Source organism: Ictalurus furcatus, chromosome 25 (genome assembly GCF_023375685.1).
Source record: "Ictalurus furcatus strain D&B chromosome 25, Billie_1.0, whole genome shotgun sequence".
NCBI lineage: Eukaryota > Metazoa > Chordata > Actinopteri > Siluriformes > Ictaluridae > Ictalurus > Ictalurus furcatus.
Genome location: NC_071279.1, coordinates 10,898,506 through 10,923,488, shown reverse-complemented (window position 1 = coordinate 10,923,488; position 24,983 = coordinate 10,898,506). Strand labels below are relative to the sequence as shown.

The following is a 24,983-nucleotide window of genomic DNA, read 5'->3' as shown; positions in this document are numbered from 1 at the left end:
AATCCTGGTGCCGCTGCTTTGGGTAAACCATCCCAACACTAAACAGACACACATTCCTGCAGTCTCTCTCTCTCTCTCTCTCTCTCTCTCTCTCTCTCGCTCTCGCTCTCTCTCTCTCGCGCTCTGTCTCTCACACTCATGCTGCATGAGGGAAAACAGATGACTCTTACTCAGTCTCTCTCCTACATCGCCACACTCACTCTGTGTGAGTGTGTGTGTGTGTGTGTGTGTGTGTGTGTGTGTGTGTGTGTGTGTGTGTCTGTGTTTGTGGGGGTGCCTTTCGGGTCCAAATGTCTGAGAGAAGTGGTTTGTGTGTGTGTGTCAGAGCTGGTTCTACTCATACCATACCAGTTTTCCATGCATGCAGTAGTGTGAGTTCATTTAGAGCTCATGAGACACCTCAGCATTAACACATAGTCTCTGTAGGTGAAACATTAAACTACAGCCACACTTACACCGCACACATTTCTTTCAAGCTAATATCAACAATGCTTAATCAGAGTTACGCTGCATGTGCATCTGTGCAGTCATTGAAACCGCAGCAAGTTATCATTCAGATTGATGAACAAACACCAAACCACATCAGATCATACCAGCGAATCTGCTATAACGCTTGGCCATTCACATCGATAGGAGATTAGACTGATTAGCAGACACAGTACAAACCTTGGCTGTCAACAGAACCACTAAAGAAACAGTAAGATTTTTGCGTTGTGGTTTTTTGTTGGTGTATGAGTGTGTGTCTAGTGCACATAAGCGCAGCCAATCCATGCACAGTCTAACCAATGTGCAGACTACTGTACACCAGTATGATCCTGAACAGGTAGTCTGAACACTGGGATGACGGAGCAGGAGATCCATCCCTTCCTGTCACTTTCTCACTCTCTCTCTCTCTCTCTCTCGCTCGCTTCCTCATTTCCCTCTATCTAATCTATCGCTCAGCCCATTCTCGCTGGCTCAGACTTTCGCAGGAGGAGGTGGAAGATAAAAAATAAACAAGATAGAAATAGTCTCCGTTCTCCTCTCCATCTCTCAGTGGCTTCCCGACGTAGGGAAACAGGGGAGGGCTTGGAGACGCACTCCGGAGCGCCGTTGTCGGTTTTGTCCTCGTTTCCTGTCTTGTCTTTTGCTCTCTCTGAGTATCGGAGACGCCTCGGTCCTGGAGTTGCCGTGCATTTTCCTTGACGCTTCGGTTGAGTATCCAGTCTTGACGTGGCACGTTTCACTCCTGTAGCCGGCAGTCTGGCAGCGCATTTAGGGAAGGCATGGTGAAAAAAGAGCGAGAGAAGAACGAGGGAGAGCGGGCGGAGAATGGGAGAGAGAGAGAGGGAGGAACCTGCTGGCCATATAAGGGTTGATAGGACCCTGGGGGAATTGATTTTTTTGGATCGTCTGTTGCTATCAAAATTTTTTTTCAGACTTTCAATCCTTCGCTACGATGCTCTGTTGTCCACACCTCCATCGGCAGTTCTCCAGTTCTCTCCTCTCCTCCCATATCTATCTTCTTTCTGTACTTCAAGTACTCTTCAAGCACTTTTCCTGCTCCATCTCTCTCTCTCTCTCTCCGTCTCTCTCTCGCTCCCCCCCCCCACTCTCTCTCTCTCTCTAAAACGGTACCAGATGTTGTAGTCTTAACGCCAGCCCGTCATTTCTGACCTTTTTTTTCAACCTTTAAAAAACTCCAGCAGGAAGTGGGCCTCTGAAAGGGAAAAAAGAGAAAGTTTTAGAGGGGTACAGACTAGGAGGGGTGCAGGGGGTGAGTGAAAGTGGAATTATGAAAAAAAAAAAGGAAGAGTGAGAGGGTTAGAAGGAAAGGACACAGGATGTGACTAAATCTTAGCTGAGCTCTTCCTTTAATTTATATTGTGTGTTTGCTCTGTGAAGTCACAACCAGTCTTAATCTTCGCTTCTGTCTCTTGTTGTTCTCTCCATCTCTGCGACTTCTCCGCTGCGCCATTATTCACAGTGTAATCCAAGCCGTTTCCTGAGACCCCAGCCCGTCCTGGACGGGAGGAGGGGGAGCGCGCGAGGAGGGAAACTGCCCCCCTCCTCTTTTTGAGAAATGTTGTGTTTAAGAGGCTCAGGCCGAGTAATGACTTCCACATGTGTGCCTTCTTTTTCTATCTTTCAATCCCCCTTTCGTTCTTTTTCTCTCCCTCCCAAGCCTTTTAACACTCACCGAAAATCTTACAGCATCCCTATGTGCTCAGTCTTTCAGTAAACTCCCCTCCAGCTAGGCTAACTCTGATTAAATGGATATAGATCACACCAGCTCTGGGACTCTTTAGGACCAGCGCGACGCTGCTTTCGGGCTGTTATTAGAGCTGATTGGTGTTAAACATAAAATTGCAGCGTCTGTTAAACGATCTCACATGATTCCGTTTGATTCAGGTTGTGTAATTTGTGTGTTTAGAGGTTTTGGTTTTCAAAGGCAGAAACAATCAAGAAAAATTCCTTCGGCAAATTCCAATGCCCACATGACCTCGACGTCTCCAATCATACAGGATTTCTCCCTCCCTTTTTATTTTTTTAAAACTCTCTGGCAGCAATTATATTCAATGGGTTTTTCCATTAACTGAAATGTTTTATAATTTTTTTTGTACGCTTTTGATTATGCTGTCAGTTAATAATCCAGAATCTTTATTCATATGCAGTCCCCTCTGGAACTATATTTGAAAAGACATTTGGGTTTGAGATCAGACGATGGAGCCGAGACAAGACTTTAGGATTTCAGCTTTTATTTCATGGTATTTACATCTAGACGTGTTAAACAGCATAAAATATGGATCCTTTTGTATCGGACCACCCAATTTTTAGGCGAGCAAAAGTATAGAACAGATCAGTCTTGAAGTAAATGAAATGAAATAACACTTATTATTTGGTCGCATATCCCTTACTTGCAATAACTGCATCGAGTCTGTGACACACTGACATCACTGAATTGTTGGTTTCTTCTTTTGTGATGCTTTTTCATGATTGGAAAACAACTTTCAGTTATTGTTTGTTTTGGGGGGTTTCTCCCTTCAGTCTCCTCTTCAGGAGGTGAAATGCTGCTCAATTGGGTTAAGGTCTGGTGATTGACTTGGCCAGTCTAAAACCTTAGAACCTTAGTTTTGGATCATGAGCAGATCCTTTCTTTCTCCACACTTTGTCCTTTCCATTACTTTGATAGAGGTTAATCTCGGTTCCAGAACTTTTGTGGCTCACGTCTGTATCTTTGCAAATTCCAATCTGTCTTTCTGATTCACACTGCTGATGAGTGATTTGCATCTTGTGGTATGTCCTCTATATTTCTGCTCTCAATGTCTTCTTCGAATGGTGGATTGTGATACCTTCACCCCTGCCCTGTCGAGGTTGTTGGTGGTGTCACTGACTGTTGTTTTTGGGGGTTTTTCACAGCTCTCACAAAGTTTCTTTCATCAGCTGTCGTTGTTTTCCTTGACTGACCCATATGGTGTCTGTTGCTAAGTTCACCAATGGTACCAAATTGTTCCAAATTGTTGTATTGGCTATGCCTAATGTTTGTGCAATGCCTCTGATAGATTTTCCCTCTTTTCTCGTCTTTAGATCGGCTTTCTTTACTCCCATAGGCAGCTCTCTCATCTTCATGTTGGTTTATCCTTTTTAACAACAGATGCAGTCTTCACAGGTGAAAGCCAGGGCTCAAACCAAAAGTAGATTTTCCGAGCTATTAATTGTTTAAATGGTCAGTATAACAGGGCACCCCTGGGCAGCAAGAATCACCCATCAGTCACATGTTCCAATATTTTTTGATCACTTGAAAAAATGCATGGGATCAAACAAAATGTGGAATGTTCTAAGTTGTTTAACACATCTCGAAATTCTGATCTACCATATTCATCGTTTTATCTCAAACCCAAATGTCTTCAATGTATAGCAAAGACGATAGAATCGGCCTTGCCATTCCAATATTTTCAGAGGGGACTGTATAGAAGGCTGGCATACTAGAATGACATACGTAGTCTAAATATCCAACCTGCTATTAGGAAAAAAGTGCAATGACTGGTAAACATAGGCAAAAATCAGCAACCTCGAGTCAACCTTGTGATCGAGATAGAAACGCTCACCGTAAGACTTTCTTAAGCAATTACAATAGCATGCTGATATAACCCATGATATAAAGAGGCTTTGCGGTCAGAAATATCAGGTAGGAACTTCAAGTATCCGTGTTTTTGTAAAATGATGGATTTTACACGGAGCAGCTCTAGAGGCATGGTTATGGTTAAACGATTTACGGGTCCGCTTGAGCCCAGCTTGAGATGGCCTCCTGTTTCAAAAGCTTCACCCTTGATTCTACCCTGTGTTTGCCCCCACCCCTCAGGAGAAGGAGAAGAAGTACATGCTGCCTCTGGACAACCTGAGAGTGCGCTATGTGGAGAAGACCTTCATGTCCAGCAAACATGTCTTTTCCATCTTTAACATAGAGCAGAGGTCAGTTGTGTACACTCACACACCGACACACAAAGGGGAGGGGTTTATATTTTGAGAGGGTTTGCATTTATGTGGTTGTCAAAAATTATCAGGCTGTAGACTGGGAACTGGAGACACAGCTAGTTACAGACAAACCACACTTTAGTGACTCACAGCTCGGGACTCACACACCGACCAGAGTGTGTGTGAGTGTGTGTGCTGCCACTAATAAGAGGTCATGACACTCGCTCACAGCTGCACTTTGATTTATCATCAGGCGGTTATAAAACGGATTCAGATTCATAAGAAAACCAGTAAAACTCGACACACACTTTGACAAACGCTCCACCCTATTCCGAAACGGCCCGGGTATTACTAGTCACCCCATGCCGTCTCTGCTGCGTGTCTGCGGTCCTCTGCGTGCTGCTATGGTCTCTAGTCTTGCCGGTGGAATTTGTGCTGTGTTCTCCTGGCTGCTCTGCTTGGGAGTTTCCCGGACATTTATTTATTACGCTAGACACAAACTGGGAGCGCAGTAGATTTTGAAGTGATGGTGACACACACACACACGCATACATATGTGCGTGTATATATACCTGCACACACACACTCACGTCAACATTCCCATGACAAATAGATGCAGTCCAATTTTTTTATTCACATTAACATGATGGATTTACACTAATGCAAAAGCAATTGCATGCTATACACTTCCTCACACACACACACACACACACACACATTCACACATCGGCAGTGCTGTAGGACCCACTGACACATTCCTGGCTAGTGTCTATCCCCCTATTTCCCTCTCCCTCTCTCACTCTCTCTGAGATTCTTTCCTAAGAAACACAGCTCCGGTTCTGATCGTGGGTGTGGCCAGGACTAATTAGAGGCTTCATTAGAGGGCTTGCTATGTAAGCAAACACAAATCCACTCTGATTAACTTGCATAATCTTTCATAAATGCACGCACACTTGCAAACTGGTTTTGCACTCCATATAAGTTGCACTCTTAGGCGTGTTGCAGATCTCTTCCTTTCTTTCAGCGTATGTTTTTTCCTGAACAGAACATTTCTACTTACCTTGTCAAGGAAGCTGTAATGTACTGCCTAACACACACACACCCACACACACCCACACACACACACACACACACACACACACACACACATGCCACTCTGTCAGGGAAGTCATTTTAGATTTTGGGACACACACTCCAACACAAAAACTCTGAATAAAACAGATAAATAGTGACTCATACAGTCACACTCTTTCACACATATAATACTAAAATGCTTTTGAAATAATAACCGTTATGAGAAGGGATGAAAGTGCATGCCAAGTGTGCAGTATCGTCCTCCACCGTTATGCCACTGGTGTAAGAAGGAAGACAGAGGCAGAGTCTGTGTGTGTGTATGTGTTTGTGAGTGATCATTTGGCTCTCACGTGCGATGGCATGTTGCCTGTACGGCTCTGGTCGTGGTCAGAAAAGGCTCAGCTTCAGAGAAATCAGCACACTCCAGAAATGGTGCAGAACATTTTCCTTGGCTAATCAAGGATTGTTGTGTTGATTTTGCCCATAGTAACACAGTTTTAGATGCATTTTGAAATTTTGGTACCTCAGACCCATACCGTGTGTCAATACGGCGTGTAACAGTGCACAGCCGTCTCTGTCATGCTCAAACGGTCATGATAAAACAAGATGTGAAGGCATTTTAAGTGATGCAAGTTAAGTAATAGCCAGTTTCACTATTTGTAATACTACATGTGCTTGCCAGAACAATAGTTTGTAGCTGAACATCATGAGTTTGTCCACATAATTGTGGAGTATTATATGTACTGACCAGAGAACACGAAGGAAACTCAACTAAACACAATGAGAAAAGGTAAACCTCCACAAAGAGCTCGGGATCAAACGCCATATTGGCGTACCTGCCAGGAGAAATTCATCCTGTACTCATCCAAGAATGAAAATGTGTATGTGGTGTACATAGCTCCATTAAAATAGGCTCATACATACTTTTACATTAGGTACATGCAACCAAGCAGTCCGTTCGTAATCGGATTGATAGCTCGATCGGATCGAAAAGCCTCAGCCGATCCGATCGAACTCGATCTGAATGATATTTCGAGTGCTTTGAAAGAGGTGCTGTAGATCTGAAATAATCCGGTAAATAGGAAAAAAAATTTCCATGTAAACACTTGAATCCAACTATTTTCTCAAACCGGATTCAGAAATACCTGTGCGCATGCGCAGTGCAGTGGTGTGTATGTTTATTTACGTATTATGTTTGCGCAGAAGTTTTGTTCGGAATATATATACAGTTGCAATCAAAATGATTCAACCCCCATTGCAAAATTGCAAATGCAGGTTTATTGTCAAAATTTACAGGCTGTCAGCTGTTTGTAATGAACAAATCAAACAAAAGCAATTGAAATAGTTCAACACAACGAATGCTTCAAGTGGTTTCCCAAAATTCAACTGAAAACACAACTTTAAAATTGTTCAACGCCATCATGGCAAGTATCTTTAGTACTTAATAGTGCACCCTTTTGCTGTTATGACCTGCTGCAAACGAGATGCAGAGCTTTTGGCAGCCTTCCTGTGGAATCTTAGCCCGTTCCTCATGTGCAATGGCCTCCAGTTCAGTAATATTCTTGGGTTTGCGTGCTGCAACCGCCTTCTTCAAATCCCACCAGAGATTTTCTATGGGGTTCAAGTCAGGTGACTGTGATGGCCCTGTAGAGTCTTCCACAACTTCTTCTGCAACCAAGCCTTGGTGGAATTTGAGGTATGCTTGGGATCATTGTCCTGTTGGAAGGTCCAATGAAGCCCAAGCTTCAGCTTCCTCACAGATGGCATTTTCTCCTAGGATTTCCTGATACTTCAATGAATCCATCTTTCCTTCCACACGCTGCAGGTTTCCAGTGCCAGAGGATGCAAAGCATCCCCAGAGCATCACCGAGCATCACCATGCTAGACTGTAGACAGAGTGATCTTTCTTCATTCTTCTTTCTCCAGACATACCACTGATCCATCATGCTGAAAAGTTCCAGTTTTGTTTCATTGCTCCACAGAACAGAATCCCAAAACTTCTGTGGCTTATGTATATGATTTTGAGCTGACTTTTCTTGTACTTTTTGGTCAGTAGTGGTGTATGGCTTGGAGTTCTGGCATGAAAACCTTCTGCGTTTAGTACGCACGTTACTGTGCTCACTGAAACCTTAGTGTCTGTTGCCACCAAGTCTTGCTGCAGTTCTTTGCAGTCACTCGAGGGTTTTTCACAACCTGCATTCTCAGAAATCTGGTTGTAGCTGTTGATCGCTTCCTTTTTCTGCCCCGTCCAGGTATTTCATGTATTTTCTGTCTCTAGCCAGTTCAGGTATTTCATGTGTTCCAGCTCAAGCACACCTGCTGCAACTAATGAAGCCCTTGATTAGTTACATCAGGTGTGCTTGAGACAACACCTTCTTTTACATATTTGTGCTGTTGTGAGGGATTCTATTCAGGGGTTGAATAATTTTGGAGAAATAACTGGAGAAATCATAATAAGTTGCATTTTCAGTTGAATTTGGGGAAACCACTTGAAACATTCGTTGTGTTGAACTATTTCAATTGCTTTTGTTTGATTTGTTCATTGCAAACAGCTGAAATCCTGTAAATTTTGACAATAAACCTGATTTACCATGGAGGTTGAATAATTTTGATTGCAACTGTATATACATAATGCACATGTCAACAAATTTTTGAATCAGATTGCAATGTTTAGGGTACATATAAAGAGTACTTACAGAATCCGCAATCGGATTGAATTAATTTTGGATCAACGAAAATGGGCGCATGTAAACATACCTACATTGTCTCAGTTTTTTTCATGGCTGACATGAAGATTTAAAACAATTAAAAGGATGAACACATGGAGGGGAGCCAATAGAACAAAAGTGGTGGTGGGAATGGCATACTCTCTCCCCTGTCAATCACAGCAACACCAGCCAATCGTTGGGTGTCTGTGAGCTCGTGTATGCAGAAATGGGTGGTTAGCACTTTCCTCCGAGTGTGTTACACTGCCCCGTGCCGGCTTCTCGTGGCTCTGAGGAGGCACGTGTTTGTTTTCACCCTCCCTGGTTGGTATCTGTTGTATGATAGAAGAGGTAAAAGGTGAAAAGTGAGTGGGAATTGCCAGGTGACCAAACTTGGAAGAAAAATGAATTAGTATTTTTAGGGAATAAATTTTTTCCTTGTTGTTTTTTAACGCAGTGTACCTGCTCAAAAAGAGGACACATAACACAAATACATAGATATGCATGGTGAGATGTGTGTGTGTGTGTGTGTGTGTGCGCCTGTTGTTAGCTCATGCCCATGCATTGTGTATTTTGTGATACTATTATGAGGTGCAGCCTAAAACGGACCCATGTTGTGGAGCAGCCTGGCAGCCTCTCGCCCCACAGGCGCAACAAAGCCGAACAACAGGCTGTGCAAACAGGGTGGGGATGGGGGGGGGGGTTGTGTTGAGGGTGAGGGTGCACAAAAAGAGGAAGAAACATAGTCATTAGGAGGAATGTGGAACAGATGGAGAGAGCTGGACTCCAGATTACTACCTCTCGGAGTTATGCCGGCAAGAGACAGAGATTTGGGAAGTGACCTCGAGATGGGAAAGGGGTACAGCAAGAGGGCATTCCATATAAATTCAGAGTATTAAGAAAAGATATGAAAATGTGAATGTGAATAAAAGACTAGTATGGGTGTCAGATGGAGCCCTGAAAGATGCCAGTTGTACTGAATGACCTTCTGAGTTGGGGGTTTGTTTGTAAGTGCATATGCTCTCATGACCAGAGTGTGTGTGTGTCTGTGTGTGTGTGTGTGCGTGTGTATGTATGAACTTGTTGCTGCCATAGGAACGTATATAAGGACTACAGGCATCTGGAGCTCGCCTGTGACACCCAGGAGGAGGCAGACAGCTGGAAGGCCTCACTGCTGCGTGCTGGAGTCTATCCTGAGAAAACAACAGTAAGACAACAGTATCCATAACCTGTACTGCTGTACAGCACTCACCTGTAGCGTATACACTCTGTCCACTGTCTACTGCTCAGGTGGATAGCACCCAAAACATTGGTCTGATGTCCAGTATGTTATACTGCTTTACTCCAGCCGTATAATATCGCCTGTTCTATCTATCCTTGTATATCAAACACATCTACACCTTATACAGTTGAGGTCATAAGTTTGGATCTCAACATCATATAGTCGCTGTTGGAAAGGGAACAAATATGCAGAAGATGCTGGAAAAGTAAAGAATGTGCAGGACCTGGAGGATTTTTCTGAAGAACAGTGGGCAGTTTAACTGCTCAGGACAAACAAGGGACTCATGAACAACTATCACAAAACATAAACACATCATGTCGTTGATCATCCAGGTAATGACACATAGTATTAAGAATCGAGCGTGTGTAAAGATTTTAACGGGTTCATCTGCGTAAATTCAGTTATTATTATTATTATGTCTAGTGGACTATATGTAAACATCTGTTATGTGAAATGGCTTATTCAGGACAGCACTAAATAAAAAAACTAAACGCAATTTGTATTTTAAAAAAATTAACAACATTTTGCAGATTCTGTAAGGCGTATGTAAACATCTAACCAGAACTATATGTATATCCACTTCTAACCTGTTTGTCTTCACTTTTAAAGCAGCATGTGACTACCCTCGCTACCGAATCTCTATTGAAAGAGCAGTGCAAAATTTTTATTCTCGCTTGAATCATTTTATATGAACAGTATATGCTGCCGTGTAACTCAAATGTTTCCTTGCGTTATGATTTAGCCGGATCCAGTAAGACTTCGTTCTAGTTTGGGACATAACCTTTTCCCCCAGAGTGTTTCTGAGCATGTGTTTTCTTTCAGAGTCGCATTTTTTTCCCCCCTGAACATTTGTACTTTTTCTGTTCACTTTCTCAGAGTCCTGTCTCTGAGTGTGTGAATATGTCTGTCACCTCTCTGAGATTGTTCAAGTCTAAGAGCAGGTGTCCTGAATGTGACCTCTGTGAACGTGTAGGAGACTCTTCTAAAGTGTCTGTATGCGTCCTGTTTGTGAGTGTGCATCGCTCGCTCTGCCACTTGGCCAGCAGACTTCAGGCTCTCTACTGGCTGCTCCACCATCAGCAGGCCGCCTGCATTCCTCAGCTCTTGTGTCACCGTGTTGAGGAGAGGAGAGGGGAAAGAGGGGCGTTAATGTCTGTTTCTAATCAGCCCCCCTCTCTTTTTTACCCTCGTTCTCCATCTCTCCCTCTCTCTAGTTCTTTCTCTCACTCTTTTTCCTCTGATGTGGTGGAACTTGCTGAGTGATATTAGAGTTCTGTCAGGGTTCCCCATAACTTGTTTTGACATAAGTCTATAGAACAAACCCCCTCCCCAGCCTTGGATGTATTATTTCCTTCTGTTTTCTTCTCTCATTCTTTTATCGTCTCTCTTATACTCTCAAATAACTTTGTGGCTAACGTCTTGTACTCTGATTCTATTTCTTACTCTTCTAACTATGGTTTCTTCATTCTTTCCTTCGTTCCCACATTTATCTCTGTCTCTCTCTCTCTCTCTTTCTCTCTCTCTCTGTCTCTCTCAGGCGGATGGTGAAAGCTCAGCGGTGGATGAGAACTTATCCATGGACCCACAGCTGGAGAGGCAAGTGGAGACCATCCGCAACCTGGTGGACTCGTACATGAGCATCGTCTACAAGTGCATCCGAGACCTGATTCCCAAAACCATCATGCACTTGATGATCAACAACGTCAGTGATATTATGTGTTATGCGTTTCCTCTCTCAACCTCAAATATTAAAGTGTTATGTTCTTAAATTATTTGGAAGGTCTACTGACTAAATGAACTCGACAGTTCATATCATAGTCACTGAACATTTTTTCCCCTCATTGGTTAACAGCTGTCCAGTCAGAACAGTTCTATATCAATGCTTCTGATACTGTGTAAGCATGTTGTAACTATGACAACCGTAAATAATAACTAGGCGTTTGTTTACCATCCAAACTATGTACAGTCCCCTCGAACAGCGAGACCAATCCTGTTGTTTTCGCTATACATTGAGGATATTTGGGTTCGGGATCAGAAGGTGAATATGAGACGATAGATCAGAATTTCAGCTTTCATTTCCTCATATTTACATCTAGACGTGTTAAACAACTTAGAACATGGCAGCTTTTGTTTGAACCCACCCATTTTTTCAAGGAACATGTGATTGATGGTGTTTCCTGTTCACCAGGAAACACCCTGTTAGATGCCTGTCATATGCCCTGTTAGATTGTTTAAAGAATTAATAGCTCTGAACGTCTACTCTTTGCTTGAGCCCTAGGTTTTGGCTGTGAAAATGGCATTTGTTGTTAATAAGGATAAACCGACATGAAGACCAGAGAGCTGTCTGTGGGAGAAAAGCAAGCCATTTTGAAGCTGAGAAAAGAGGAAAAAGCTATCAGAGCCATTCAGTTTAGGCGGTCTGCCACTAAAGTTGCCATGTTCTAAGTTCTAGTTGTAAATATGATGAAATGAAAGCTGAAATTGTGATCTATCGTCTCATATTCACCTTTAGATCTCAAACCCTTCAATGCATAGCAAAATCAATGGAGTGGCCCTTGCCTTTCCAGTACTTTCAGAGAGGATGTATATTGTTCATATTGGTCATTATGGGCTTAATTGTGCTCACTGATAGACGAGTGTTGATTATTTAGCTTATTTAGGTTCTAATTTTTTTTAATCAATTAATGTGTTCGTTACTTACATATGATGTATTAATGATAAAGTAAATATTTTCTTCATGTTAACAGCTTTAGGTTTTTTTTTCCTCAGCACCTTCTATTCACTGAAGGTCAATGTCATGGCACAAACATAAGTTATGTCAACATATCAAACATTCACTCAAATGTTCTGTATGCCGCATTATTCATCAACACATTTCAACCTCTACCACTATGTTATTTGAATAAGATCATCATTTATTATTTGTCATCTATTTTTAAAAAATCATTTTTGAGCATTGCCTAGGAGGCACGGTGGCTTAGTGGTTAGCACGTTTGCTTCGCACTTCCAGGGTTTGGGCTTACAAAATTTTCCAAAATGTCCATTCACAAAATATGATTAGACTGATGACCGGCACAGTCTGGCTTGCAAGTCACATGGTAGCACGGTACAGTCACGCAGGTATTTTTAGGCTGTAACTTCTTTAGGTTTCTGACTTTGTGCATTTTGAAAATAACTGAACAGGTCCACAGTTCCAGGTATTGTATATATTGAAATTGATATTGTATTTGGGTGTTATTGTATTTGGATGTTAGCAGCTGATTGAGTGGTTAAAGTGAAGAGTGTGTGCAGAATTTCAGCAAAGTGCACAGTGACCAAATGCTACGTAAGTGATGAAAGGTCAATTGTCTGAAGTAGGTTTTCTTTAATAGCTTCCTTCCTGTCATACAAAGAGGGTTACTAACACCTCTACGGTCAAGAACCCAGAAGACCCATTTCCATCACTATCTACAATTCCCCCCCCACACAATCCATCCATCATCATTTCAGTCTCGTTAGCATGATAGCTCAAGAACGAATGGTTGAATGTTTGTAGGATTATATAGAATTATCATTGTAATCAGTGGAATTGATCCAAAGAGGGTCAAGGTCATAACAAGGTCAGATGTCTGAAATGATTTTTTTTTTTTTACAATAGCTTCCTTCACATTTGAAGTATAATTTAAGGGTAATTCTGGAAGACCTCTGGAAGTTAGTAACAGGGCGCACGGTGACTTAGTGGTTAGAACGTTCACCTCACACCACCAGGGTTGGGGGTTTGTTTCCTGCCGCGGCCCTGTGTGTGCAGTTTTCATGTTGTTCTCGTGCTGCAAGGGTTTCCTCCGGGTACTCCGGTTTCCTCCCTCATTCCAAAGACATGTATGGTAGGCTGATTGGCGTGTCTAAAGTGTCCATAGTGTATGAATGGGTGTGTGCGTGTGTATGTGATTGTGCCCTGCGATGGATTGGCACCCCATCCAGGGTGTACCCCGCCTTGTGGTCCATGCTCCCTGGGATAGGCTTCACGTTCCCCGTGACCCTGTAGGATAAGCGGTATAGAAAATAGATGGATGAAATTAGTAACTAGAAGGATTAGACTTGTTGGCAGTGGAGGCATTTCCATCAACGCCATTTCCTTCCTTTATTTTCTCTCCCTTTTCACTTTTCTGTTTTCCCATTATCCCTCTTACTTTTTTCTCTCTTTTTCCCCACAGGTGAAAGAGTTTATCCACTCAGAGCTGCTGGCTCAGCTCTACTCTTCAGGAGACCATTCGGGTTTGATGAACGAGTCTCCAGAGCAGGCTGTGCACAGAGAGCACGTGTTGCGGACTCACTCAGCCCTGAAAGAGGCGTTGTCCATTCTCAGCGAGATCTCCACCTCTACCCTGTCCACCTTGCTCTCAGCCCCTGTAGACGGTCCCAAGCTACAATCCAGCATCATTAACCGCAGGTAGGATACAGTCCGGGAGTCAGTACATTTTGACGTAGTTTGTTTAAGTCATATCATGTGGTAGATTAAAGTCTAGATGAAATGGCCGGTCTGGATTATTGCTGTCAGTCAGAGAAGGTAGGTATAAATTAATAATCGACATGTAGTAGAGCTAAAAGGTCTCATTTACCAACAAACATCACTATGAAAATCCATGCAAGACAATTTAGTGCAGTTGCAATTTCACCAATTCAAGTAGTTTTCCACAAAAAAAAAAGTTGCATTGCAAATTTTTAAAAACAATCAAACATGTTTTTGGCCTCAACAATCACATAAAAACTCCATGGAATCCTGTACAGACATGTATACAAAAATACAGCATTAGCAGACAGAAAAAAATGAGAATCTATACAAATCCCTGACAAGACTAGGGTTAAATCATCCAAAAGCATGGCAAGGGATATAGGAAAACAGGAAAACACATAATTAATAATGTTGCCTGTAGAAAAGCAAAACAAGAGATGCTGAAACCTTCTGAAAGTATTGGAACGGCAAGGACAATTCAGCTGTTGTGCTATACACCAAAGATATTTAGGTTTGAGATTTCAGCTTTTATTTCATGGTATTTACATCTAGACGTGTTAAACAACATAAAACATAGAACCTTTTGTATTGGACCACACAATTTTTAGGTGAGCAAAAGTATAGGAACAGATCAGTCTTGAAGTAAATGAAAGTAAATAACACTTAGTATTTGGTTGCATATCCCTTGCTTGCAATAACTGCATCAAGTCTGTGACTCGCTGACATCACCAAATTGTTGCTTTCTTCTTTTGTAATGCTTTTCCAGGTTTTTGCTGCAGCGTCTTTCAGTTGTTGTTTGCTTCAGGAAATGTTTCTTCTTCAGGGGGTGAAATGCTGGTCAACTACGTGAAGGTCTGGTGATTGGCTTGGCCAATCTAAAACCTTCCACTTTTCCCCCCTGATAAAGTCCTTTGTTGAGTTGGCAGTGAGTTTTCGATCATTGTCTTACTACGTGATGAAGTTCCTCCCAATTCATTTGGATGCATTTCTCTGTAAACCGGCAGACAAAATGTTCCTGTAAACTTCTGAATGCATTCTGCTGCTACCATCATGAGTTACATCATCAGTAAATATTAGTGAGGCTGTTCCAGAAGTATCCATGCAAGCCCAAGCCATAACACTACCACCACCATGTTTCACAGATGAGCTTGTATGTTTTGGATCATGAGCAGACCCTTTCTGTCTCCACACTTTGTCCTTTCCATCACTTTTGTGGTTCATGTCTGTATTTCTTTACAAATTCCAATCTGGCTTTCTGATTTCTGGCTTGCTTTTTCTTACTGCTGCTGAGTGGTTTGCATCTTGTGGTATAGCCTCTATATTTCTGCTCTCGAAGTCTTTTTCGAATGGTGGACTGCGATACAAAATGTGCTATGTTCTATGTCGTTTAACACATCTACACATAAATACCAGGAAATCAAAGCTGGAATTCTAAACTCTACTCTAAATTCAAAAATTCATCTTATGATCTCAAACCCAAATGTCCTCAGGCTACAGCAAAAACAAATGAACTGGCCTTGCCATTCTAATAGTATCAGAGGTGACTGTAAATTGAAAAAGACATTACAGACATCTTTTAGGCAAAACCTTCTAAGCAATTAATTTCAAACCTTCTGCCTCATTTCTCTTACTCAGATCTCCATCAATCCTCTATGCTCCTAAGAAGACTTTGTCTTGTCCTGGTGCTCCGACTCGTGCTCCTGCTCCTCCTGCCCCTCCTGCTACTCCTGTTCTTCTCCCATCTCGTTCTGCTCCTTCTGTCCCCAAAGGCCTGAAGAAGAAAGACTCCACTCAGACACTGACACGCCCCAACCGATCAGCTCCCAGCATTCCCAGGTAATGAATTACTGAGCACTCAAATCATTCATGCTTTCTGCATCAGGAAGGTCTAAGCTCAGGAGGAATCCTACAGGACAGGACTTGTACTTTATTTCTTTAAATCTCTATTTAAATGTGTTAATGTATCTAAATGTATCAGAAATAAAAACATAAGTTTTGATGGCATAAGTATTCACCCCCAGTGCTGCTAAACCCTTCAATTAGTTCTCATGGAAGGAGATTGATACAGCGTCAAGTAGTTCAATCACTAATGAAGAATTACCTATCATTGGCACATTTTTTTAATAGCTGAGTTTTTGCTCTATTTTGCCCCCTAGTGGAATAACAGAAGCTAGGAAAGGAGTGTCCCTAAAAAAAAAAAAGTTTATTTGGATGGTTATTTTTTAATAGTTCTAGTTTACCAAAGAGGTTCTACTTGGAAGGTTTTGCAAAAGAAAAAATCCTCTGCTGTAGGGTTCTACATTGAACCTTAAGGTGCAAGCATCAACTGGCAGATTGCGAGCCTAGCAAAGTATTTCAGCAGATTGAACTGAGCACTTGAGAAATACTTCAGCAGAACCAATTAGCGTATGAAAATGGCCGTAGTTAAGCAATTCTAGTTTTTTTGAAACATAAACCATCAAGACTTGTGTCGCAGATGCTCTGCTGTGTCTTATCGCATCACAAGCGTTTACGTCAGTTATTTAGCCGAAGACAGCTCGTCATGAACGGGAAGAATTTCATAGATTTATTTGATGTTTTTGATGTCTCTGGCCTGATGTCATAATGATGTCATGACATGGCTTGTTTAAAAATGAAAAAAAAGGAAGCAATGAAAACAGATTATTCAAAGACGAGAAGGATGTGTTTACTGTTCAGACTCTGTAGCGTGAGCCAAAAGTTACCATGTTGAAGCACCACTGCAAAACAAAACCATGTATTTATGGGGCAGGGGACACCCTGAACGGGGTGCCAACCCATCACAGGGCACAGTCACATCCATTCACACACTACGGATAATTTAGACATGCCAGTCAGCCTACAGCACATGTCTTTGGACTGGGGGAGGAAACCGGAATACCCAGAGGAAACCCCCAAAGCACGGGGAGAGCATGCAAGCTCCACTCACACAGGGCGGAGGCGGGAATTCAAGCCCCCAACCCTGGAGGTGCAAGGCAAACGTGCTAACCACTTAGCCACCATGACCCCCTTATTTATAGCCATGAACTAATATGTAATGGTTAAGCATTAAAAGGTAAGTACTGTCACCATTCAGTCGTGTCAGTCACTTATCCAGACTTTTGTAGGCAAAGAATTTGATGCAGCTGGACTTTCACAAATTGAGTGTACTCTGTAGTCCACTTGATTTGGAATTATAGTTAAAATGTTACTCAGCACAGGTATTTGGTTATGGTTCCTACTCCCAGCTTTAAAACATGGTCAGAAATCATGTCTGTACCAAGCACATGTTCTGGAACTTTGCATGCTCACTTTTTATTCCCATCTGCGGTCTGAACTCATATCCATCAGCTATGACAGCTAGCTCATGGGGATTTGTTTGTGTTTTTTCAGAACCAGCTTTAGTCATCGGCACAAGTACTCCATCCCTCTGCAGTACACCTAAATAAACTAATCAAGGTCTGACGGGAGCATACACCATAACCATTAGGGCCCCATGACTAAACCCTGGCAGATTGCCCCCCCGTACGATATACAGTGTCTAGTGCATTCTACAAAGCACGAGCTACCGACTTGTACTGCCTATAAACTTCCTGGATGTGCGTGCACAAGAACTAGCTTCAGAATTTGGTCATATTTAACGTCCGTGCCAAACGGTCGAATACAAATCGCCTCACAGACGACCTGTTTCCTTTATGTTCTGAGAAAAGCATGTGAATAGCATGCTGTTTCTTGGATGGACGTTCAGTGTTATGCTCAAAGGACTCTGCAGCAAGAGTGAAATACGAGGCTACCTATCTGAACGTCTAAAAATTTCTACCGTACCAGTTAATGTTCCCATAACTATAATACTGGCTCGGAGACACTGTTGGCTCCATGTAACAGATTTATGACTAGAAAACTGTTTATGCTCATAAATCAAAAAGGAAAAAAAAAAGCAAACAAAAGGAAACACACATGCACATGCACACACAGAAGTTTGTCTTAGTATCCTTGTCAGGACCTTCCATTGACAATTTACTACTCTTACTTCAGTAACAGAAAAGGAAAAATTTGGGCTCTTATAGGTTTTGTTTAAAAAAACCTCACGGGGATGAGCCAAATGTCCCCACAAGGTCGAAACTGTCAGATATTCCTGTCGTTTGGTCCTCATGAACATATAAAAACATGCCCCCACACACACACACGAATTAAGATGCCGGCACAGTGAGGACAGAGGTTACTTGAGCTGGGTGGGGGTCTACTGGAAAATGTGTTTTTCATATTTCTTTCTTTTTTTTGTCTTTTTTTTTCCCCCAACATTCAGTACAGACTGCCTCCATCCCCTTCCCCCTCTCATTCGTTGGATGGCGGACCAAGCTGTAAATAAACAATTCTCATATTTCATATAGTTATTGAACTGTTTTTTGGAGGTTTTGGAAGTGTTTTGCGATTAGTTAATAAGCCAGTAAAGCTGTGTACTCGGGGTTTGTTAGAGCATTCTGTAAGAAGTGAAAGGGTTATTTGCCGTGTCCTACAAGGCCGTGATGTCTGCCGTGCAGTTTTGGTGTCGCTGGGCTAATCTTTCTCACCATTCTGCTACACCGTTTCCATTCTTTAGTTTCTTCTCTTTTATCGAGTTTTCACTTTGGCTGTCCTCTCATTTGCTTTCTGCCTCATTACCTTTAAGCACCGAAAAGAGTCGTTGTTGGACCTCCACCCTTTTTTTTTTCAACTGCTTTCTCTCAGCCACCCAAATCCCCGTTTTCTCTCTCACTCACTTCTCACTTTTTCCTCACTCCATCATACATTCCAGCTCTCAAGCGTCTCTCTCTCTTACCCCCACCCTTATATGCCCTTATTTTGCTCTCTTAATTTCTTTTGCAGTACTAGTGTATATACAGATTGCACGCTCTCTGCAGTGCGGCTTCTCTCATTTGGCTCCTCGATGCTCTAATGCTCGATGATCTTTATAATGGCATTCTCAGTCAAGATCCCGAGCCAGTGATCTTCACAAGAACGATCATTGAGCTGAGCTAATATAAGCACTCTTGCATGGTTATAAGGTGAGTTCATATGCACTGACTCGGATCTGATTTTGCAGTTACAATCAAACAAAAGATCACCAAATAATTACTTCATTTTTTTTTGTAACTATAAAGTTAAAACTTTAATCGTGCTCATTCTCAAGCTCCTGTTAAGAGAATGAGCACTATTTGGCTATATAGTATACAGTTCTCGAAGCGAAATGATTTGTTATCACGTTTCACCCAGATGAGATTGGGTTCCCTTTTGAATCTGGCTCAAGGTTTCTTCCTCCTGTCCTGTCAGGGAGTTTTCCTCGACTCTAGCTTGCTCATTAGGGATCAATTATATACTTGACTTGAATTGAATTGAGGAGATACTGTATAATAGCCCTTGTGTTATCTCTCCCTCCAGAAGAACATTCTGGTATTTCCAGGCTGTTCAGTCTGTTTGGCCATTTTCAGCCCTGTTTTGCTTTTCTTTTCAATCATCTCCATCTTTTCTCTCGATTGTCCAGGGCTCGCCGCAGATCGGGAAAAATAAAAGCCTCTCTCTCTCTCTCTCTCTCTCTCTCTCTCTCTCTCTCTCTCTCTCTCCTCATTCCCATCTCAAAAAAACATCTCCCTCTGCCAGCTCCATTAGAGAGCGAGATTCCTAAACCTCCACAGGGATCTTTCCTGGATTTGCAGTGCAGGAACACTACACACACACACACACACACACACACACACACACACACAGAGACGCGCACACACAAAGGTTCTCTCTCACACTCACTGACAGCCCACATTGCCTTAGGCATTTATGGCAGTTCATGCCAGTTTGGTGTCACAGCCCTGCCTGAGGTATTATTAAGGGATAGCAATATTATTCTAACAATCCTTTTTTTCCACACAGTTCTTCAAAAAGCACCCTCAGAAGGAAAGAATTGAGAAACGGCAAATATATTAGATTTGTAGTTGAATTATGTTTATTTCCCTTCAGAAGATGAGGATTCTCAATGGATAGATTTGTCATCAGCAACAGTACATTCATTTTGCCTAACTAATCCGAAGCTAGTGTCTAATACTACAATGAGAATCTGATGATGCTATCTCTAAGGTATTAGATGTTCAGTCACGGGTCTGTGGGATCTGGCATTCATTTATAGATTACCCTTATGTAAATAATGAAGGGGTTAAAGTTATTGCGGTCGTTAAACAGAGCTACAGTATGATCTTCTCGTCAGTGAAGAGTGTTTAAGAGTAAATTTTGCAGATGTTTTAAGCTATCCTTTTTTTAAAACAAATTTAATTCAAGCAAAAACACATGCAGAGACATGAGCGAGAATGCCTGAATGTTTGTGCAAGATTGGGAGTTTTCTGAAATGACCACGAACACGACTGACAGGCAAATGGAGACGCCTCCTCGTCCTGATTGGTCAGCGCCCGGAGAATGTGTTTTATTGCAAAACTCCACAATGTGAGAAGAGCTACCATTACACAAACGTTGTAAGCTGACCCCAATATCGATGATTTCTGAAGCTCTGTTTGTGTGTGCGTTTCAGGAGACAGCCACCAGCAGTGCCTTCCCAAAAGCCGCACGAGCATGAGAGACTCCCAAATACAAAAGGGACAAGGACTCAGTGAGAACTCTATCACTTCTGCCAAAAACGTACTAAGTGGTCGGCCCAAATTCTTCTGAAGTCTACCACCTCTAATGCCACACCCTTACTCTTAAACATGGTTCTAGATGAGCTGAGATGAACTACAGTTTGAGGTCATGAGTTTACTTTTTTTTTTTTAAATCAATAAGAGGGGTAATAAAAATAGCATTTTTTAAGTTTAGTACTGGCCTGAATAATCTCTTTCACATAATAGATGTTTACAGTATATATAATCCACAAGACACAATAATAACTGAATTTACACAAATGAACCAGTTCAAAAGTTTACACACACTCAATTCTTAATACTGTGTCGTTACCTTTACAATAACAATTTACACCGATCATTCTGTTCAAAAGTTTACACCCCCCTGACTCTTAATGTATCGTGTTACCTTCTTGAGCATCAGTGAATGTTTGCACCTTTTGTAATAGTCGTGTACGAGTCCCTCAGTCGTCCTCGCTGTTGGAAAGGGGTCACATATGCAGAAGATGCTGGAAAAGTAAAGAATGTGCAGGACCTGGAGGATTTTTGTGAAGAACAGTGGGCAGTTTAACTGCTCAGGACAAACAAGAGACTCATGAACAACTCTCACAAACATAAACACAGTCGTTGATCATCCAGGTGACACACAGTATTAAGAATTGAGCGTGTGTAAACTTTTGAACTGGTTCATTTGTGTAAACTCAGTTATTATTGTGTCTTGTGGACTATATGTAAACATCTGTTATGTGAAATAGCTCATTCAGGGAAGGACTAAATAAAAAACAACAAAATCATCCCTCTTTTTTATTTATTTACATTTTATTTTAATTATTAACATTTTGCAGATTCAGCGAAGCGTATGCAAATTTATGACCTCAACAGTACAAATGAACTCTAATCAGGCGAGTGAATGTGATTGGTGAGCAATAGTCTGCAGTATGTTTTATTCACTATGTTGTTTATTCTATACAGTCAGGCTTACTGAAGCCTGTCCCTGCCTGTTGTGCATAAAAGTCTTCATCTGTTTGCTTTATGTGTTGAATATACTGTTGTGCGCATGTGTTTGGGAGAGAATGTGTGAGAGTGTATGTTAAAAGTGCTCAGTTTTGTAAATAATGCCAGAGCTTATTAAAAAGGAACATGTTATACATGTACATTAAGTCGATTTTCATTCTACCAAAAAGAAAGGTTCGGAAAGTTTCGTTTCACATCTTCAGTAACTGCTTGATCCTGGTCAGGGTTGCGGTGGATCTGGAGTCCGTTCTGTTAACGCTCACCAGAAGGCAGATGAGATGCCATTCTGGCGCAGGACATCACGCACCTGAGTGAACACATGACCCTGGAGTTGTGAGGTGGCAACCGACACGCTGCACCAACAACGAAACTGTGCCACCCAGAATCATTTCTCTCTGATGAAAGGTAACACTGTTTATCATCCCTGACAATTAAGCTGGGGAGACTGGCACTGTCTTTTCTTTGATCTCCATCTGACCGTCTGATGTGACACTGCTGGAATCAGGGTGTGAAATGGTATGAAGTGTATGTGTCTTGTTGCTGTTTATAACCACCACACACACCACACCACACAGACCTGAAGGTAGCACTGACCTCTAGGGGCTGTATAACTACTTTGCACCTACTATGGACAAAACGAGGACGATCAAGCCACTCGAAAATCACTCCTGATAAAGAGAACAATAATATAAAGATAAAAACTTTATATAAGAATGAAATTACCCCCTCCCCATCATCACCCGGTTAACCACCACGCCCGATTTCCTCCCTAATTTAGTCTATCATACAGCAGCTATCACATGCTTCCTCCAATACACCTGAAGCCAGCCATCCACATGTTTTCAAACTGCTACTCATGCTGCATCACAAGGCTTTGTAACACACTCGGAAAAAAGCGCTATCCATGCATGAGCTCACTGAGACCAATGATATGGCTACCTCTCTGTGCACACCATAATCACCTCTGGTATTTACTGCCAAAAAGCTCTATTTTGGTTTCATCTGACCATAGAACCCGATCCCATTTGAAGTTCCAGTAGTGTCTGGCAAACTGAACACTCTCGAGTTTGTTTTTGGTTCAGAGTAGAGGCTTTTTTCTTGAAATCCTTCCAAACAACTTGTGGTGATGTAGGTGACTTCAGATTGTAGTTTTGGAGACTTTCTGACCCCAAGACCCAACTAACTTCTGCAATTCTCCAGCTGTGATCCTTGGAGATTTTTTGGTCACTCGAACCATCCTCTTCACAGTGCGTTGGGACGATATAGACACATGTCCAATTCCAGATTGATTCATAACATTTCCAGTTGACTGGAACTTCTTAATTATTGCCCTGATGGTGGAAATGGGCATTTTCAATGCTTGTGCTATTTTCTTATAGCCACTTCCCATTTTGTGAAGCTCAACAACCTTTTGTTGCACATCACAGCTATATTCCTTGGTCTTACCCATTTTTATGAATGATTAAAGCAATTTGGATTATGTGCTACCTCATATTTATACCCCTGTGAAACAGGAAGTCATGGTTGAACAATTTCCTGTTCCTAGTCACCCAGGTGTACGATTTTTTTTAAAAATATCAACGGGAATATCCTTCAAATATATTTTTCTACTATGAATTCATAGGCGTGCCAATAATTGTTGCACACCTATGTTTAACAAAGATATATATATATATATATATATATATATATAAACCTGTGTTTTGTTTGCAATTGTTTGATATCCATGAGAGCAGAATTTGTGAATTTTTTTTTAACAAAAGATCAAAAGGTTAAACAATAAAGACAATTTTTCACAGCCTTATTTGCTCATATATATATATATATATATATATATATATATATATATATATATATATATATATATAGTGGATATTGTAACGGGTTTAAAAGTCAAGCCAAAACATCTCTGAGGTGCTCTAGTGGCTGGTCTCAGTACCAAAAATCACCAAAAATGATTTTGAGGAACAGTGTTCTGTTGTTTTTACCTGTTCAACTGACCTTGCTATCTTTTACTTATGATAAGTGCATTTTATCGGAGTGATTTGATGCTAATAAAAAGGGCGTGGTTAATGAGATGATTGACAGTTTTGGGATGAGCTGAAATCACAGTCCAGTCTCATTAACACACGAGCTGTATAACACACCTGAAACTCTTACTGAGACAACAGCCCAGTCAGCTTCATTTGACATCGTTGCATCATAGATTTGCATTGTAAATGCAGTGAAAAGCCCAGTCTTGTTCTGACCATCAGCAGAGAATTTTGTTTTTTGTTTGTTGGTTTGTTTGTTTTTCCAGTATGTGTCTCATTTAGATTCTTGACCTAGCTCATTAACTAACTTGCTAGCTCTTAGAAAACATTAGCAAACTGAAACAACTTGATGGGATGAAAAATTACCTCTCTAGCTAGATGGCATAATATTCTTTTGGTTTGGATATTAAAATTGCCCAGATCACATCATATATAAATTATATGAACAGATAATTATAATTATACATTATTTCACATATAAATTATATGAAATAAATTAAATGAACATTCTGTCCATTTGGGTAGCTAGGTTAGTGAGCCATTACCTTTTTACTGCATGGTGTTGCCATATGGCAACAAATAATTTTTCTTTCATTTTCTGCTAGTTAATAATACAAAACTATTATTTTTCCTATGTAACTGGAAAAAAGTGGGCTTTTAGCCTTGACGTAACAAAAATGACCAGGAAGTGCTGTTTGAACTTCCTTATCTGCAGTCACATGGCATGATGGTCATCGCAGGGCTCTCAAAGTTTTATAAATTTTTCAATATTTAGGCAAAAGTAAGGAAAAAATTGAAACACTGAGATAAGTTAACATTTATTTGTAGTCATTTAAACAAGTTTCTCTTAGATGGTTAAATGTATTGTGTATATGGCAACAACATGCGATTATGGAACTGTGGTATGTGCAATCCTGAACTGAAACAGGCCTACATAGTATATTTACCTTTATTTCCACATTAAAGTAATCAAAACACATCAAAGTAAGATATATATATATATATATATATATATATATATATATATATATATATATATATATATATATATTGTTGTAATTTCAAAGATTTTGTAATTGGACCTTATTTTCTACATTTTATGATCCGAGAGAATGAATTAAAACCATACTTCACCCAAAACATGTTTGGATAAAATTTGTGTATGTAGTTGCAGTGAGTAACCCCATCCACATACTTTTTACGACTGTAATTCCTTTCTAGAAGATATAACTTTTACATGCTTACTAGGTGGCAAAATAAAAAAACACCTCTGCAACATATAGTCTGGAAAATGCA

At 41.1% G+C, this 24,983-nt stretch overlaps 1 protein-coding gene across 5 annotated transcripts in view; it reads left to right on the top strand.

Moving 5' to 3' along the window:
* Positions 1 to 22,095, top strand: part of dnm3a (dynamin 3a) — a 45,844-nt gene extending 23,749 nt beyond the window's left edge. For all 5 annotated transcript variants that reach the window (XM_053613960.1, XM_053613959.1, XM_053613958.1 and 2 more), the window contains 6 exons: positions 4,343 to 4,452; positions 9,330 to 9,441; positions 11,054 to 11,218; positions 13,710 to 13,945; positions 15,644 to 15,844; positions 20,556 to 22,095. In XM_053613960.1, the coding sequence (XP_053469935.1) occupies positions 4,343 to 4,452; positions 9,330 to 9,441; positions 11,054 to 11,218; positions 13,710 to 13,945; positions 15,644 to 15,844; positions 20,556 to 20,637 (906 nt within the window). In that variant the 3' untranslated portion in view covers positions 20,638 to 22,095. The remainder of the gene's footprint in view (positions 1 to 4,342; positions 4,453 to 9,329; positions 9,442 to 11,053; positions 11,219 to 13,709; positions 13,946 to 15,643; positions 15,845 to 20,555) is intronic.
* Positions 22,096 to 24,983: the final 2,888 nt, after the last annotated feature.